Here is an 18,404-nt window from a genome sequence, read left to right on the forward strand (position 1 = left end):
GCATCTCTGTGTCAGGAGGTAGGAGAGCTTTTTGAAGGGGAATTTTAAAATGGTTTCTCTGCTCCCTCTTTCCTGCTCCCATCCACCCATCAGCCTCTCTCTCTACATAAGAACTTCTTGTTTCTCAACATTTCTTTATTCCACTCTTTTACTCATTCACTGGAACCTCTAATATGACCCAAGCACTATTCTATAAACTGAGGGCACAACGTATCTCTCAACCCTCGCAAGTGCAATAAACATGTGTTCAACACCTACTATGAGCTGGGCGCTAAGGCCCCTCCTCTACTGGTACTGAGCATTTTCTCTCAAGTAAGCCCAAGTGGCAAAGAACGGGGCATAGAATATCTGGGCTCCTTTCCAGTTTCACCTATGGTTCCAAGAAAGGAGAAGGTACCTACTATGTGCCAGTGTGCATTCAATCCTCTATAACCCAGCTCACACAGATGGAAGGCAGCAGGGGTAGAGTTCAAACCTGGGTATGTCTAATTCCTATGTCCCTGCCCTTCCCACCACTCTTGAGACCTCCCAAGAGCCAGATCAGTTTTGCTCTCTCTCTGGAAGTCTGTGGTAGTCCACCTCCAAATGGTCCCAATGATTCTTGCCTCCAAGTATTCGTGTCTTTATATAGGTCCCTCCCACACTCAGTGGGGCTGACTTCGGTAACCAATAGTATATTGGAGAAATAGTGTTTGTCTTCCAAGGGTAGGATATAAAGGACATGTGGCTTCCACCTTGTTCTTTCTTGAATCACTCATTCTGAGGAAGCCAGCTGCCATGTTGTAAGGACACGCAAGCAGCCTGATGGAGAAGTCTGTGTGGCAAGAAACTGAGACGTCCTGCAAAAAGCCAGCCCCAATTTGCTAGCCACATGAAAAAACCACCTTGGAAGAAGATCCTCAGCCCATCAGGCCTCCAGATGACTACAGCCCCAGCTGACATCTTGACTGCCACCCCATGAGAGACCCGAGGCCAGAACCAGCCAACTAAGCCACTCCCAAGTTTCTGACCCACAGAAACTGTGTGTTACTGCTTTAAGCTACTAAATTTAGGGGTAATTTGTTATACCGTATTGTGACATATAAATAACAGAGCCCCTCTCAGAGCTATGGGTTCATGCTGCAGGAACAGTCTGGAAGGTGATATGTGTAAGTATCCAGAACCAGTCACTTTCTAGATGGGTGGCCAGAGTGAGCTGAATTTGAGAGGACAGGAGAGGATCAACATCAGCAAGAAACTCCCAGTGTAGGAGAGAAGAACTGAGAAATAAGAGACCAAGCAAAGCAGAAATCCTGGCACCTTCTTCCCTAGAAATTTCTCACACACTTCATCTAACTCAGTAAATGGAACCACATGTACTGGTGACTCTGGCCAAAAACCTGGGAGTCATCCTTGAGCCCATTCTCTCTCGCACCCAACATCCCATCCACCAGCCAGGCTCTGGGCACAACCCAGAATGCATCCCAGGCTTGGTCCCTTCCCACTGTCTTTCCTGTGAGCGCCTTGGACTAAGCCACCAGCCTCTCTCACCTGGGCAATATCAGCTGCCTCTTGGCCCATCTCCCTTCTCCTACCCTTTGGACTGCTCAAGGCCAGAGTGGCCTTCTCAAAGTGGAAGCCAGATCATGTCTCTCATGCTCAAAGCTCTCCAGCACTCGCTAGTCTCCAGCCACATGGCCTTCTTTCAAGCATGACACACTCATCTCACCTCAGGGCCTTCGCACTGGCTCTTTCAATCTCAAATCATCACGTAATATCACTGAGGTCTCACTTCACACAACACTTCCTTGGAGGAGTTTTCCTGGGCCACTCAGCTTAATCACTCTCTAACCTACCACCCTAGCTCATTTCCTTCATAACTTGTTTGCCTATTTACTGTCTATCCTATTAGAATGTCAGCCCCATGAGGGTAAAGGCCTTCTCTGTTTTGTTCACCAATAATAGTGTCTGGAACTTGGAAAGAGCTCAAAAAAAATTTGTTTAATGCATTTTGACGAGGCAGGAGGATGGATGAGAGGACCTTCAAGTTCAGAGCTCTGCTGTGTGTTCTAGGGCTCACATCACCCTTTCCCTGCAGGAGGAAAAGGCAGGGCGGGAGTAAGAGCTGTGGTTTCAGGGGAGAGACTTGCCAGCTGGGTGGAGCTCATACTACCAGTGGGTCTCATTTCCTACAGAGGAAAATCCTACAAAAAGCCCCATCTGTCTGTCTGACCACTGCCCTGCAAGTCCACCCCCTTGCTCTGGGTTGGCCTTCCTGGCTGAGTACAACAGGGTTGCTGTAGCCTGGTGCATTCCGACCCCCAGCATATGTGCGAATTGCCAGACAGGCTACATCCCCAAGAAGTCAACTTGGGCATCCCTCTGCCTCCACACAGGAGGCTGCTGTACAACAAAGAGCCACCTTCTGTCACACCTCTCAGCCTCTCCAGACTCCCCACTCACCCTACTCAGATCCTTCTCTAACTGTATCCACTGCTGCAAGAGATGAAAGGCAGAGGTGGAAGTGCAGGTAAGGATCAAGGAATGTCTGTCCATAGGCAAGAAAGAGCATTTAGAAGGAAGCACAAAGGCCCAAGGACAGAGATGGGTGAGGAATTATACTGTGAGACCTTAGGAGAGTCATTCAACCTTTGGGTGCCTCGGTTCCCTTATCTGAAAAACAACGGGCTCTTTCGGCCTGTTTTATGCTCTGATAGAATTAAAAGAATAAAATCAGATAATGCATTGAAGTGCTTTCTAAGGCCTACAGCACTGTACAAATGTCCATTGTTATTGAGAGAAGCAGGTGCAGGAAGGGGGTGGGGTAGACTGAGGAGGAGCAAGAGCACTGGAAGGTTCTGAGGTTAAGGGTGGAAAACTCTGCTCTGGATGAAGAGAACCAGGAGGGAGATGGAGGGAGAAGCAGAAACTCACTCCCCACCTAGGGAAGAAAAGGCTGAGGGAGTCAGAAAAGCAGACAACAACAGAAGGGGCAGGAACTGTCCAGATGTGGCCACCATGAGCTGGGCCCTTTGCACTTCTGTTGGGAGAACAGACTTTCCAGATGGGGAGACACTCCCAGCAAAGCTGTGTACTTCACTTGAGCAAGGTCACACAGGAGAAAGTGGATTCCTCTCAGACCTGTCTGCTCCATCAGCACCCTTCTCCAGGGTGACACTTGACCCTCAGAGCTACTGATTGATAACAGTCAATTACCTGCTGTGTCTCTGAGCACCTATGGTGTGTCACACACATTAACCCAACTCATCCTTATAACAATCTTGTCTTATTCCCAAATCCTGGAGAATGAAACAGAGGCTCAGAGACATTACATGACTTACCCAAGGTCATCCAGCCAATAAGATGCAGAGCATGAGATGTACCAGACACTGGGGCTCAACTGCTCAAAGTTCCTTTTTGAAGTATTCTCCCCCCCCAACCCCCATTCCACTCACTGAACTGAACAGCAAAGGTAGGGGTGAGAGGGCAGGGAGGATATTAGCAACAATGGGGGACAGTGCAGAGACTGGCTGCATAGGAAAGGTTAAGGCAGGGCATTTCCACCTCCAGGGAGCTGAGCGCATCTGACAGAACAATTTCCTTCCCAAATGATTCATCACAATCCATCTTGGTGTCATCCCTCCCTCCCCCTGCCATCCCTTTACTCCAAGAGGCTGCCACCAGCTGATCCATCACTCCTCTGTCCAGGCCTGAGAGGATGCATTAGGGGACCAGCCAACCTGGCCAACCAGGACCCAGCAATCCCTCTGGAGGCTTCTTGCCTCCGTTTTCCTCTCCCACTAAGACAAGCCAGGAACCACTGACAGAGAAACTGAGGACCAAACTGGGACCCCCGCCAATAAAGAGAGTGGGATGGTTGCTTAGGAGGTTCCAGGCCCAGAGCGACCCTGACCTCTGACCTTTTTCAACTTCACCCCCTCCCCCCACTCCTACCCATCCCCTTCGCCCGCCCTCGAGGTCCTACGGCTGTGGCCCCATCCCGCGTTTTCCTTTGCTGGCCAAATCCGGCCGACTAGGACTCTGCGCGGCCCACAGGGTAATTGAAATGCACCCCTCACCCCCTCCATATCTCCACCCGCCTAGAGAACTAGGGGAAATACCTTCAAAGGCCCTTCTCCCGGATCTCGGTCCCCACCAGCCACCTCCAGTAGCCGCAGAGACAGAAAGCCGCGCCCCCCATGCCCCTCGCTGCGCCCCTCCTCCCACTGCCCACCGGCCCTCGCCTTCACCTTGACCTGAGCCCGCTCCTGGGCCCAGAAGCTTTGCATAAACAAAGAGAGAAGGAGGGGACGATCAGGGCACCGCCTCGGCCCGCCGTCGCCCCAGCTCCAGTCCCGGCACCCCAAGATAGTCTCGTCCCCAACCCCGCCGCGGGGCCAGCCGGCCCACAGCCCCTTACCTTGGCCTGGCATTTCCGATGACAGGAGAAGCTGCAGACTGCAAGAGGGCGAGACACAGAAAGAAAGTTTAGCCGCGAGGTATGAAATGGAAACTCCGGCGAAATCTCCTCCCACCCCCGCCCGCAACCCGCGCTCGGGAGGGAAGGAGGGACGGAGCGAAGGAGGGAAGGAGAGAGGAGGGGGCGGGGGGCTGCCGCAGCTCCTCGAAGCCTGCGGGGCGGGAACGCTGGAGACTGTGGACCCGCGGGGCCCGGGGAGGCGCCGAGCCCCCATTGCCCGAGCCCCTCCGGCGGGCGCGGGAAGGTGGGAGGAGCAGGGGGAGAGCCGCGGACCCGACTCGGCCTCTGGATCCTTAACAGGGGCAGAGGTGGCCAGGACCCAGGCCCTTTGCCAACCGAGCAGGGAATAGCAAGGACTAAGGGGACCTTCCCTTACACACTAGACAGTCAGCCGGCACCCGGGAACCACGATCACACTTACTCCCCCTCCCACCCCAGAGAGATACACAGACCCAATTCATGATCCAGGGGAGGCCCGGTGCACACACACATACATATTTACATACATATACACACACACAGACACTCACCAAGGAACCATTTACGTCCACACACTCGTCCATACGTGCACACAGAGCACATACAGCCAGCCTCACAGACGCACACACAGGCCAAGAAGAAACCTCTGACTTGGGGTCACTAGCACACACACGTTCATGGGAGACCCTTGGAGTACAGCCTGACAGACTTGTGGACACAGACTCACAAACTTTGTGTTGAAACACACACACACGCAAACACACACACAAACACACATACACATGACTTGCTCCGCCCTTCCACTAACAGAAGCTGGAATCAAATTTCCTATGGGGTTCCCTCAGCCTGGAATGTCCCAGTCCTGCCCACCCTACCCCTAGGGCCCTCACCCAGGAGTTTGGTGGCCCCCTCCCACCAGGTCCTGCAGCTAGGGTGAGGGGGTCCCCTAATAAGAGCTTCTGCACTGGCTTGACCTTATGGATTGCCCAGGGCTGGCTGAGGCAGGTGGGCCGGGGCACCTGTGAAAGAACAGCCCTAACCCCAAATCCTCACAGCTCCGGGCCACAGTCAGCTGCCCTGCCTCTTGGATCTACAGTCTCCCCATCTCCTTTCCAACCAGATCCCCAGTGGAACACAGAAAGGGAGACAGAGGCACAGATGGAGGCCCCAGGGCTCCCTGCACTAAGCCTGCTGGTTTGTCTGTGGAGTAGGGGTCAGGAGACACCGGGAGGCACACTGGGAGGAGTCTGGGATGTGACCTTGGCCGGATCTTGTTCTCCCAGAACCTAGTTCTGGCCCCAGCTCAGGCCTGTGACTCAGCCAGTGCTGAGCAAGGCTTTCCTGACCCCACCAGCCACACAGCCCAGCTCAGGGACTTCTCCACCGCCGGCCACCCAAGTCAAGTTATGCCCCTCTGTCTAGCCTTTCTGCTTCTCTCTCACTGCCCCACCACCAGGTGGCAACTCGGCTCCTAAGGGTGTGTCCAGTTTGACACCAGCAGCCTTCCCAGCCCCACCCACTATGTCTTCTTTTCTGGCCATGGAATGTGGAATTGAGAAAGCCTCAGGCCATGTGGCCTGAGCTTGGAAGGCCCTCCCAGCCAGGCAGGCGCCCCACTGGGCCACTGCCTTCAGACTAGGGGAACCTTTCCTCTCCCTCTGCTAATCAAATGCTGGGTCTTCAGGAATAAGTCCTGGCCCCTTCTCTCAAGGCCTCTCTCACTGTTCCCTACCTCCTTGAAGGCGTCACTACAGAGTGCACGTTTCCTGCCACCATCTTGGTTCCTACAGCTATGGGCTCCTTCAAGGAAGGGAACTCCTGGCTTGGTCTCTATCTCCCTCTGTATCAAACACACACATACAGAGGACTTAGCACACAGCAGAGGCTTGGTAGATGTTTGCTGAGTTGACCTGACTGAAGATCATGCCTGAATTTTATTTTCACCCCCATTTAATCATCCCCACCCCACTCTCGGCCTTTTCCTGAACCACAACCCTCCCCTCAATGTCTCATATTCAATCAAAATCCATCCCTATGTGTCCACTCCAGGCCTCCCAACCGTAGTTGTAGACACTAGGAGCACAGTGAGAGCCAGGACTCCCATCTTCCTCCAGCATCATAGTTCATACTCCTGATGTTCACAGAATGTACCAAGATCTTTCCTACCTTGGGGCCTTTGCACTTGCTTTTTGGGCTGCCTGGAACACTCTCTCTCACCCCAGCTCTCCATTGTTCACCCAACCATATCCTTCTTCTACTTCTAGAATCCACTGAAAGCCATCTCTTTCCCTGACCATCCAAATTACAGTAGGCTCTCCCATCATTCTTTCTCAGCAGCATCCTAATAAAATTCTGTTAGCGCAGCTCACAATCTCAAGTCATCTTGGATAATTCCTGCTCCCTTATATATAGTACATCTCCCTACGCTAGATTCATGAGGGCAGAGAGTATGCCTGTCTCATTCACACTGTATCCCCAGCAGCTAGAACAGTGTCTGCTCCAGGCCCACAGCACCAAATAGCACCTATGTGAAAATTAGAAAAGTCCTACCCTCTGAGCAGACCAACCTGGTGGACACACAACTGAGTACAGTGTCTTTGTGAGAATGGCAAGAAGATGCCCTTTCTCCAGGTGGACCCAGCCCTGAATCTGAATGCATGGCTTGGTAAGCAAGGCATGGGCTGATTCCAGTGCTCTTGCAGGCGGCCGGGCGCCCTTGGCAGTGAATGGCCTACATGACTGTTCAGGGCAGCCCTGCCTGTCACACAGTGGGCAGACACTCAGTAAACGCCCTTGAGTGGAGGGCAGATGGGGAAATCATCGGGCAAGTTCAGTACAATGTGCTGAGTGCTCCTACGTGCTGGAATGCAGAGCCTGTCCTTGAAAGCTCTACAGCGGGGAGCAAGGAAAACTGCCCCCAGCCCCCAGCCCAGAAGACAGCTCAGCAAACTGAATTCAAGTGGCAGGTTCTAAGCAGCGCAGGCATGGCCAAGCCCCCATGGATTTTTACACCTTTAAAATCACCTGCTCCCAACTGCAAGGAAACCCTCTTGCCCCGAGTCCCCTCCAGGGAAGGCTCCTTTGCAGTCTTAGTCACCTGTCTCAGGTATTCTCCCATAGGGCGGTATTTCCTACTCTCTAACTTGCATCCCTCTTGCTGCAATTTAAAACATGCCATTTGGTTGGCTTCTCACTTCTAGTTTAACGGCACATTCAACTGTGTTACAGAAAGGAAAATTGCGGCATCCAGCCTCCAAGGTGGCCCCCAGTGTGACTGGCCTCCTGGTGTGCACATCCTCCTGCAGCTCCCTCCCACAGTGCACAGGGCTGTTTGATCGGCTATTGCAGAATTGATGGTAGATGGCTTCTCATCCAAGTTACTGGTGGCTTCAGCCTTCATCTCCTGAATCACTCACTCTGGGAGAAGTCAGTTACCATGTTGCGAGGGCATTCAAACAGCCTTGTAGAGAGGGCCATGTGGTGAACAGCTGAGCTCTCCTGCCACCAGCCAGCACCAAGTTGGCTGGCACACAACTGAGGCACCTTGGAAGTGGAATCTCCTGCCTCTGTCAGGCCCTCAGATGACCACAGCCCTGCCTGATATCTTGACTGCAACTTCAGGAAACACCCAGAGTACATGGGCAAACCACCCAGCTACCTGGGCAAATCTCCACTCATGAATGCCCAACCCACAGAACCTATATGAGAGAATAATTTTGTGTTTATTTTAAACTGCTAAGGCTTGGAGTAATTTGTTACACAGTTACAGCTAACAAATACAGAAACCAGAACCAGAAATATAGGATCCCTCAGAAAGCAAGAAGCCAAAGGCTGATGCTGAGAATCGAGACCAGCTGCCGTCCCCTGGGTCCTTCCCTGCTCCCTGCATGTTCCTCCCTGTAATTCCTTCTTCCCTTTCCTTACCCTACTAAGTAACTAGTCATCCAAAGAGGCTGTTGAATCTCAGCCTTCCTCCCTGACCACTGCACTAATTCAGACCAATTATCCTTCCCTGGGCCCCATCTCCCCACCAGCCTTGTCCCCCTTCAATCCACAGAGTCACAGGCCGTTCTCAGGTACAAACTGATCACATCATACTCCTGCTTAGAACTCTTTGTCCAGCTCCTCAGCACACTTATAAGACCTTGCATGACCTGGTCTTGCCTCCACCTCCAGCCACTGCCCCTAACAAGATCTGTTCCTGCAGCATCAAACTCTTCAAACAGACTCTGAGTCTACAAGGTGCAGGTCTGGAATGGTGAACTCCTATACATCCTTCAAAGCACAGCTCAAAATGTCCTTCCCTGGATAATAAAGCATTCAAAAATGGCCCCTCTCTTCTCTGTGCAACTAGAATCCTCAGCCCACCACCCTTGGAAAGCTCTTGCCAGCTTGAAGAACTAAATATTCCTTTGATTTGTTCTCCCCCACATTCAACTGCTTCTTGAAGACAGAAAGGGAGGTCCTGAGGTGCTGTTCAACTCTGCAGCTTTTTATACTGTCCCTTCCCCTAGCACTGGGTCAGGTATATAGATGGGGCTCAATAAATGTGGAGTAAATTTCAAACTGGAAAAATTCTCCCCACCCTAAACCCCCTGGATCGGGGCTGACATTCTGGGACAATAGAAAAGACACAAGTAAGGGTGGGTGAGCCCCGCTGTTCAGCTCCACTCTCTGCTGGGAGAGGGCAAGTAGGGACCATAGTCACTCTTCCCAAGTGCTTCAGGACAAACACCATGTATGATCAAGCCTGGTGAGGGTTGGGAGCACTAAAGGAGTTCACTGATCCTTCATCCACTCACGCACTGGTCCTGCTCTCCATCTACCTGCTTACTTACTTGGCTACATGTAGACTGGCTCTCAGCTCAGATGCAGGTCATGCACCAGCTCTGTGATCTGGGGCAAGTTACTTAACTACTCTGAGCCTTCATCTCCTCATGTACAAAATAGGGGTAATAATAGCACCTACCTCGCAGGGTTGTTGCGAGAATTAAACAAATTAATATACGTGGCCAGCCCAGAGCGCACTTCGAAAAAGACCTGGGTCCTAGTCCTAACTGCTAGCATAGCTGTGTGACCTGATGCAAGTCATTCCCCCCTCTCTGAGTCTTAATTCCTGCTTAGAGAATAACACGGTCAACTGGCAGTCTCCAAGGTAGATTGGGCCTGCACCCTTGCCTTCATTAGCTGGCCCAATATTTAAAACTCAAAGATGTCTTTAATTAGCTGGAATGCCTTTCAGCAGATCAGCTCTTTCCAGATCCCTTGGACCCTCACCATGGCCTACTGTCCACACTCATTTGCCTGCTTTCCCCTTGAATGCGCTTGCATTTCCAACCCCTGAAACAGATGGTCTCCAAGCCCTCTTCCAGCTGTGAGAGCCTGTGCACAAGCTCTTACAGTCACCACCCACCACTTCCTCCCTCCAACCAACAAAGTGGGGAACCCAGGTTCCAACCCTGAAGACATCTCAGGTTGTTGAGGAAACATCCAGCTGACAAGGATACCCACTCCACAGGGTACCATTCCTCATTTCAGGGTGACAAGGGCAGGAAAAGCCCAGCTTCCCCTTCCTGGCACCCTTTGCTGCCTAAGCCCTCTCTGGACACACATCTCAGGATCAACCCCACCTGAGCAGATGGTGGCTTTCCCCCCACAGAAGGCCAGTGACCCTGCAAGATGATGCCCTCTGGGGAAGGAACCCTGTCAAACCAAAGCGCCATGGAGCTCCAGAGGCCCCACCTCTGCCCCTAGGTGTTAACACTGCCTCCGTGCAGCAGGGCCCAGCCGGTGGCCTGAGACGGAGCCAAAATCCCATATTGGGGAGGGGTTCATGGATTACCTGCAGGGGTGGAGCACCGTACCCCCAACCCCAGCCCTTGGCCAACTCCCGCCTCGCTGGGCTGCCGGTGCTCTGTCCTGGGGTGGCTTCCTGCCTCTCGGGAACACAGGAAGCCAACATTGTTGGGATCTAAATGGCCTTTTCCTCCTGGCCTCGGGTCGGAAAATGAGCACATAGCCTCAGTGTGCACCTGACCCTGGCGATAACTGCCTGTGTGCCTGGCCGGCCTCCACTCCTTCCCCGACTGGCAGAGACAACTTTCCAGCTGCCCACCTGCCCACCGGGCCTCTCAGGTCTTCCCTGCCTTGCTAATCTCCACTGCCTGGCTTGGAGGTATGTGATGGGTTTATATTAGGTGTCAACTTGGCTAGTCCACAGTACCCAGATATTTGTTTAATATCATTCTAGATGTTTCTGTGAATGGGATTTTTTTGGATGAGGTAAAAATTTAAATCAGTAGATTTTGAGTAAAATACATTACCTGCCATAATGTGGGTGGGCCTTGTCCAATCAGTTGAAGGCCTGAAGAATAAAGACTGATTTCCCCAAGCAAGAAAGGAATTCTGCCAGCAGACTGCTTTTGGATTTGAACTGCAACTCTTCCCTGGATCTCCAATCTGACAGTCTGCCCTGTAGATTTTGGACTTGCCAAGCTTCCACACTCAAATGAGCCAGTTCCTTAAATATTTGTCTGTCTACCTACCTACCTACCCCTCTTGCTGGTTTTGTTTCTCTGGAGAACCCTAATGCAAGATATCTCTGGGGGTGGTCAGGGGCAGTGGGTACAATGTGGCTCTGATGTTGAAGCAGGAAGAAACCTTCTAGATCATCCTATCTAGTGGTTTTCAAACTTTTGTTTTTGCAGCTAAACTCCTGCAACTGCCTCCTCTTAGATGGAATCTCAGTGATATTGATTGGCAATTATTGAATGCTTGCTGTGTGCCAGGATCTGTCCTGAGCACTTCATGGGTATTATCTCAGGTAATCCCCACAGTAACCTGAGGAGGGAGGTTTGCTATGTGACCCATTTTAAAAGTGAGATAACTGAGGCTCAGAGAGGGGAAGCAATCTGCCTAAGTCCTCACTAGTAAGAGCTGGGATTTGAATCTAGGATGTCTGAGACAACTGCAAAACTGCCACACCAGCCGGCCTCCTAATATATTTAACTCCCAAAACCAGAGCTGATTGAAGTGGGCAGGGTTTCCCTGGCCCTAGATCCTTAAGACTGCTCTCAGATTTCCCCTCTTCTCTACCCTCTCAGATCCCTAAAACACCTTCAAAGAAACTTACAGTTTCCCTGCAACAGTTAGAACCTGTGCCCTAGTCCAACCCCTCATTTAGAGAACCAGGAAAACCAGGCCCAGAGAGGTTAAGTGTCTCACCCAACGTCACACAGCCATGCAGGGGCCAGCCAGGACTAGAACCCAGGGTCCTCCCACTCTAGCAGGCTCTTTGCAATGACTCCAAGGAGGTCCTCAGATGCAGTAGAAGCTGGGATCCCCAGTGGAGAGGAGAAGACTCCCTGAAACAAGGTTTCCCCAAATACAGCCAGTGAGGGCTTCTGGTAGGCTTGTCCCATGAAGGGCTGAATCCTCTTCCCCAGGTGCATCCCACCCTGGGGAAACTGCAGGTGACGGCCTTTATCTTCCAGGGTGACCAGGGGCATTGAAAAGGGAAACACTCTAAATCTGGGCCCCCATTCAGATCCAGACGGCAGCCCTTGGGCTCTTGAGCTGGCATTCTGGTCTCTTCCCTTGGGTTTCAGCCCGGCAAGAGGCTAAGGCCTTTGGGCAAGGCCCTAGACTCCCTGGAGCACTGCCCCCAGAGACCTGTGAGAAACCCATGTTTCAGCTGAGGAACTCCTACACATCCCTCAAGACCCAGCCTACATATGCCATCCCTGCTGAAGCCTGACAGGAAAATCTCTGCTGAGTCAGAGACAGCCTTTCACACACAGCTCTGTGCCAGCTTTGCCACCAGGCCCTGTAACTGTTTAATAGCATGTCTGCTTCCCAGGTCAGGGGTTGAATCTTGGCACCAGTATCTGGCCCAGCATCCAGCCCAGCGGGGCTTGGTTCATGACTGTCAGATGGGTGCACACATGCACACAAGCGTGGAGTGGCAGCCTACACTGGGAGGGTTACCAGACTCTACAGATGCCAACAAGGGAATTCTCCAGGCTCTTCCATGGTCTGGGCCTCAGGGGACATTCTTGGTCTAGCCCTTTATCTATAGATGAGGAAACTGAGGCCTAAGCAGTGAAGTGATTTATCTGAGGTCACACATCCTGTGAGCAACAGGGCTGGAAATAGAGGCTGGGCCACTGACAAAGGCCTTGGGCTTCTTCTCCCATGGTCTCCCCACAGGGAGCCTTGGTCCTGACACTCCTGCCCGTTTTACAGCCACACACAGAACCTTCGTGCTCCTCACAATCACCACCTCAGAGATGAGGACAAGGTTGATTACTAAGCGCGTGGTACGCAGGAGGAAGCAGGCTCAGTGCCAGAGAAGACCAGCTGAGGTCTCACGGCGACCTCTTTTCCTATATGTCTGTCACGCTTACACCCGCATGTCCACCCACCTTGGTTCTTTGCCTCAGTCGCCTTTGAGTCTCCAGAACCAGGACTAGACCCCAGGTTCCTTGAATTCCTTCTCCACCCCATCTTCCACCCCACCTCCTTCGGCCATGTTCCATTAAACGGTGAAATGCAGGAGAGTGGGACCTATGGAGCAGGGCAGCTGGTGAGAGATGGACAAATACCCCATTCTCTCTAGATCTGGGAAGGTGTCCTCACTGCCCCTGCCTGCAGCAGAAGTTCCCTCAACATTGCAAGCCCCATGGAGACCGAATTCAGGGCCTTGACATTCGACCTAGAACCCCCAGCCATTAATCCAGGCTGTAGTCCGAGACTTAAAGACCAGAAGAGGAACCAGGGAGCATAGCACACCCTTTGGGTTGGGCTTGGTGAATAAAATATGGCCTGGATTTTAGTCCACAATTGCCCTCTCAGCCAGGGAACAGCCTGTTCAACACACCTGGTGGCCCTGCATGGATGGAGGGAAGGAAGGATGGATGGATGGATGGATGGATGGATGGATGGATGGATAAGGGGTCTGTTCATCTCATGTCATCACAACCTTCTGTTTCCAAAGCACAGAGGGTTGGTCCACTCCTGTATCTCCCACCAGCAAACGCAGTGGCCCCAACCCTGCTGACAGACCTGTTGCCCCCAACCCTCTTGCTGGGGGTGCACATATGGCCTGTAGAAGAGCCAGGAGTCTTCTGTCCTCCCTTGCAGGGCCGGGGGCCCCTGGTCCTTCCGTGGCCCAGTCCTGACACCTGGTGGTGCCTCCGGAGAGTAGCCCTGGCATTCTTCCTGCAAACTCACCCAGAGCTGCCAAACCAGCCTGGCAGCCACTGGCCATGGGCCCTCCACTCTGGTTCACACTAGCAGGAACGGGCTCCAAACCAAGTAAGACCAGGGTCATCCCTGCTCACCTTGGGAGCCTTCCATTCACGTGGGGTCAAATCCCCTCCTGAACCGAGGCCTTGAAGCCAGGTCATTTGCAGAACCTAGGACCACAGACTATCACAGAGTGTGTGGCCAGAGACCTGCCCAAGGTCACCCAGTGAATATGTCGGAACTTCCCTCTAACCCCAGCCCCTATAAGAGCAGCATTGAGGGTCACTGGGATGAAGGGAAAGCACACTGAATTAGGAAGGAATGGGGAGATGGCCAGGGGCTAACCTGAGCAGGTTCAGGGGACAGGGTGGTGTGGAGGTGGTGATGCAAGCAAAATGCAGAACCCTAAGCAACGTCTCCCTGGCTTATTTCCAGCTCCCACCCTAAACCACCACCTATCCCAGCCAGACGTCTTGGGGGGAGGATGCCACCTTGTGGCTAATGTTGGTATTGCAAAAGTTCCTGTTTGCCCCCTAAACTCAGTCTGGGTGACCCAGCCCTGCAGTTAAGGACCATAAACCTCTGCCCTTAGCTGTGCCTGGAACATCTCCCACATTCACATTCACACACACACACACTTCTATCTACTCACTCCAACCTCCAACACCAGCTGAAACTCCCTGTCTAGGAAGCCCTCCCACCCCCAGAGTTTGCCACAAGCTGGAAACACTACTCTGACCCAGACAGCTGTGTGCCTTGGCAAGAGATTTAGCTACTCTGAGCCTCAGCTTCCTTATCTGTAAAACAGAGATGACCCCAGCACCTCCTGGATGCCATGAGCATCTCAAGAGATCATGTGCAGGAGTGCTTTCATACGAAGTGTTTTATTCATTGTTCACTAGGCTGTGATGCCCAGCTTCCCAGCCCCACCAGGATTTGGGCATGAAGGGAAGGAAGAGGGGAGAGTTCTAGCAGAGAGACATCCATGAGTAAAGGCTTCCGGCAAGAAATGTCCTGGCCCTTTGGCATATTGTATATATTTGGCATATTCGAGAAGTGTGCAAGGTGTAGCTTGTTTCACTATGGCCTTGGGGGCTGGAGGACATGGGTCAGAGAGCTCGCAATGGGTGGACTGCCAGGCCATGCGGCCGCAGGAAAGGGTCTGTGCTTGGTCTTGAGGGTGTCAGGGCTGCCAAGGCTTTACCCAGGGAACTGACAGGACTAGATCCACATGGAAGCTGGTGCAGAGGTGGGCTGGAGAGGGGGGTCAGGATGCGAGAGGCAGAGGGGCTGCAAGAGGTGAGAGATGCCAGCTGCCTGAATTGGCTGCAGAGAAGCCCAGCAACTGAAGCCGCATGGAGGAGGGGGCTGGGGATGGATGGGAGGCAGGGGTGAGGGACAGGGAGGCATCTGGTGGGACATCGGGGTGGGTGGTGTCAGTCACCAAGATCGGGTGCAGGGGCCTCCTGCTGACTTCACTGTGTAATCTGGGACAAGACACTGACTCCCCTGGCAGCAGTGACAGCAAACCCCAGGCCGTTCCATGAACACATGAGAACAGTCATTGCAAAAGCCTGGCAGCCAGCAGGCCCTTCTCCAAGGGTGAACATGGGTCCTCTTAAACTCACCCCTAAGCTGCCACAGGGGGAGGACTGTGGCTTGGTGTCTTTGCAGTATCCCCAGTGCCGGGCACACACCACCCACAAACCTTCCACATGACCTCCACACACCAACCACACACCAGCCACCTGCCAATACATACTATCCGTACGCCTCCTCCAGGCCATTTACATGCCATCTGTATGCCATCCACATACCCCTTCATGCCATCCACACCTGCCATATGCCGTCCAAACATACCCACACGCTTGCCATCCATGTGCTCAGCATCCCCTCCCAGAGGAGAACCAGGCACCAAGTCGGGACCCCAAGGACATCCATAAAGCCAAGTCCCAGCCTGACCTGGGCCCCAGGCCATTTCCTTCCCATGAAGACATGCTCCTCACCCCCATGGCCCAGCCAGCTGCTCACCTTTGCAGGTGCAACCCTCCCGGGTGATGACCTGTCGGCAAATCCCACAGGGCTTCACCTTCTTGAATGTCTTCACCTTGAAGTGGTGACTCTTGGGGGCCTCCAGATCCTCGGGCTGTGGGAGGAAAGGAACAGTGGTCAGGCCTGGGCAGAAGGCAGGGCTCCTGGGGAAAGAGCCGGGGGACTGGGGAGAAGCAGGCAGACCCTGGGAAAAAGGAGAGGCGAGAGCCCCTTCAGCTGTGAGAGGCCTGAGCCCACTTCTGGGAGGAGGTGCCCAGGGACAGAGAAGGCTATGGGTGCGACTCAGGCTCCCAGACTGAAGTGGGAACAGATAACTGGAAACCCCACACCCAGGGACCACAGGCCCCTCTGTGGTTTCTTAATCATGTTCTTAAATTTTACTTTATTAGCAAAGTGCACTAAGTTTAAACTTATTGCTCAATACAATTTGACACACATGCGCCTCATGGAACCTCACCCCAGGAGGCTCCCCCGTGGCCATCCCAGTCCCTGTCACCCCAAGGTAAATACTATTGTGACTTCCATCACCAAAGATCCATTCTGCCAGGTTTTAAACTTTATATGAGTGGAATTACACAGTATGTGTCTGCTTCTTCTGCTCAGCAAGGATCTGTGGGATTCATGCACGTGGTCGCATAGAGAAGTGGCTCCTTCCTTCCCATCGCTGTGTGGTCTTCCATCCTGTGCCCGCAGCTCACTCATCCATTCCACTGTGGGTGGCCCTGAATCTTGTACCCACGACCCCAGAGTGCTGGGCCCCTCAGTTCTCTCCCTCACCCTCACTACCGCCCCCTGCCCCAGCCTAGAAGGCATCTTCCATCTTTATTTTTATATACTATGCTTTGAATTATAAAAATATTGATAGGTTAAATATCTTTTTTGAGACTACACCACCACACACATGAAATGAGAGGCGGGCTGGCAGTCAAGCCTTCTCTGGGTCTGACTTGCCGTGAGCCCTGGGCCAGTAGCCAGCCCACCGCTACCACCAGCCTCAGTCTCCCCCTCCAGACAGCATGAGGTTGGACCCCACACCCCTTATGACCAGATATGGAAATGCACTCTAAGCGCAAAGTCCTGTGCCTACACTGCTTAGGACCAACATCCTCCCACCCGCGGCCCCCAGCCCAGGCACAGACTGGGAAAGCTCCCCTTTCAGAGGACTCCCCAGGAAGTCATGCCCTGCACGCATGCACTGTCCTCTCCAAGGACCTCACCCTGGTGTCTAACGTGATTCATTTCCCGGCTCCAGCAGCAGGGGCCAGCAGAAGCACAGACATGACGCTTCCTCTCCCCGCCCTCTGCACACACATGGACACAGACATGATCACAGACCCCGCAGTTCCAGGGAGAGGGTTCTTCTCCTCCAATCCCCCTCCTTGCACCCTGCTCCAGAGCCTTCCAGCTCTGTGTGTTCAGACGAGGGTGGCTGACAGTGTCCCACAAACCCAGCGAGTCCAGGACCCCCAGCTGAAGACCCTGCAGTGGTGAGTCCTGGGCAAACAAGACTGAGCCGCGGAAGACACGGAGAGGAAAATGATCAAAATGAGAGAGACGGAAAGCCAGCAAGACAGAGAGAGGTAGAGGGGGGAAAGAGAGACAAAGACAGTGTCAGAGACAGAGAAAAAGACAAAGATACAGAAAGAGATAGAGGGAGAGAGAGAGGAGAGAGAGAGAAAAGAGAGAAAGACAGACAAAAGCAAGACTCAGACAGAGAGGGGAAAAAAACAGGACCAAGATAAAGGCAGAGATAAAGACAGAGACGAACAAGCACGCACCGAGAGTGAGAGAGTTTAGATAGAAACACATGGAGACTATAAAGGGAACCAGAGAATCAAAGGGGGAGAGACAGACAAAAGGACACAGAAGCCAGCTTGAAGGGGCCCCTCAGACTGGGAAGATCTGAGCATCAAATACATAATGATAGTAATGGCTTAAATGAGCCCGCACTGATACGTGAAATAAGTGAATACATCAAAAGTTTGATGAGAAACAGAGCATTTGCGAGTCTCAAAGCACTTCCCCACATCATACTTATAAATTACAAAGGGGAAAAAAGTAATTTTCCCTGGCAGACTCCACTTAAATCAAGCGATCAAAGTTAACATCACCAGTAATGGGATGAGTGGAGACCGTGTGCCACGGAGGAGACAGTCTGAGAACAGAACATCACTTTCGTGATGCTCCTGCCAAACAGACACAAGCTGAACCTAATCAGGAGGAAACATCAGACCAACCCAAATGGCGGGGCAGTCTACCAATTAAATGGCTTCTAATCTTCAAAAGTGACAAGGTCACAAAAGTCAAGGAAAGACCGAGGAGGTTTCCAGATGGAACGAGACTAAATCAATGTGACAACCAAATGTTACAGCCGCTTCTGAATTGGATTCTTTCCATGCCCCTGAAGGACATCACTGGGACAACTGGCCAAACTTCAGTGGGGTCGGAGGATGAGAAGGCAGTCACGCAGCAATGTCACTATCCTGACTTCGATGGCTGTGTCAGGTTAGGTAGGAAAAGTCCTTGTAGGAAAACAGGAACGTATGTAGGGGTAGTAGGGCATCATACCAGCAACTTACTCTCAAACAGCTCAGGGGGAAAAAATTCTTTGCACCGTATTTGCAACTTTTCTGAAGTTTTAGATTGTCTCAAAATTCAGAGACAGGCA

At 52.5% G+C, this 18,404-nt stretch overlaps 1 protein-coding gene across 10 annotated transcripts in view; it reads right to left on the reverse strand.

The window, feature by feature from the left end:
- The window catches only part of TNS1 (tensin 1), a 186,684-nt gene that overhangs the window by 158,884 nt on the left and 9,396 nt on the right, over positions 1 to 18,404 (reverse strand). For all 10 annotated transcript variants that reach the window (XR_004320092.1, XM_032480201.1, XM_032480203.1 and 7 more), the window contains 2 exons: positions 15,716 to 15,830; positions 4,400 to 4,437 (listed from right to left, as the gene is read on the reverse strand). Coding sequence is in view for 1 of the 10 variants with exons in the window: in XM_032480201.1 (XP_032336092.1) it covers positions 4,400 to 4,437; positions 15,716 to 15,830 (153 nt within the window). In the remaining 9 variants the exon portion in view is untranslated. Of the gene's footprint in view, positions 1 to 4,399; positions 4,438 to 15,715; positions 15,831 to 18,404 lie in introns of those variants that run through there.

Source organism: Camelus ferus, chromosome 5 (assembly GCF_009834535.1).
Source record: "Camelus ferus isolate YT-003-E chromosome 5, BCGSAC_Cfer_1.0, whole genome shotgun sequence".
In the NCBI taxonomy this organism is placed as follows: domain Eukaryota; kingdom Metazoa; phylum Chordata; class Mammalia; order Artiodactyla; family Camelidae; genus Camelus; species Camelus ferus.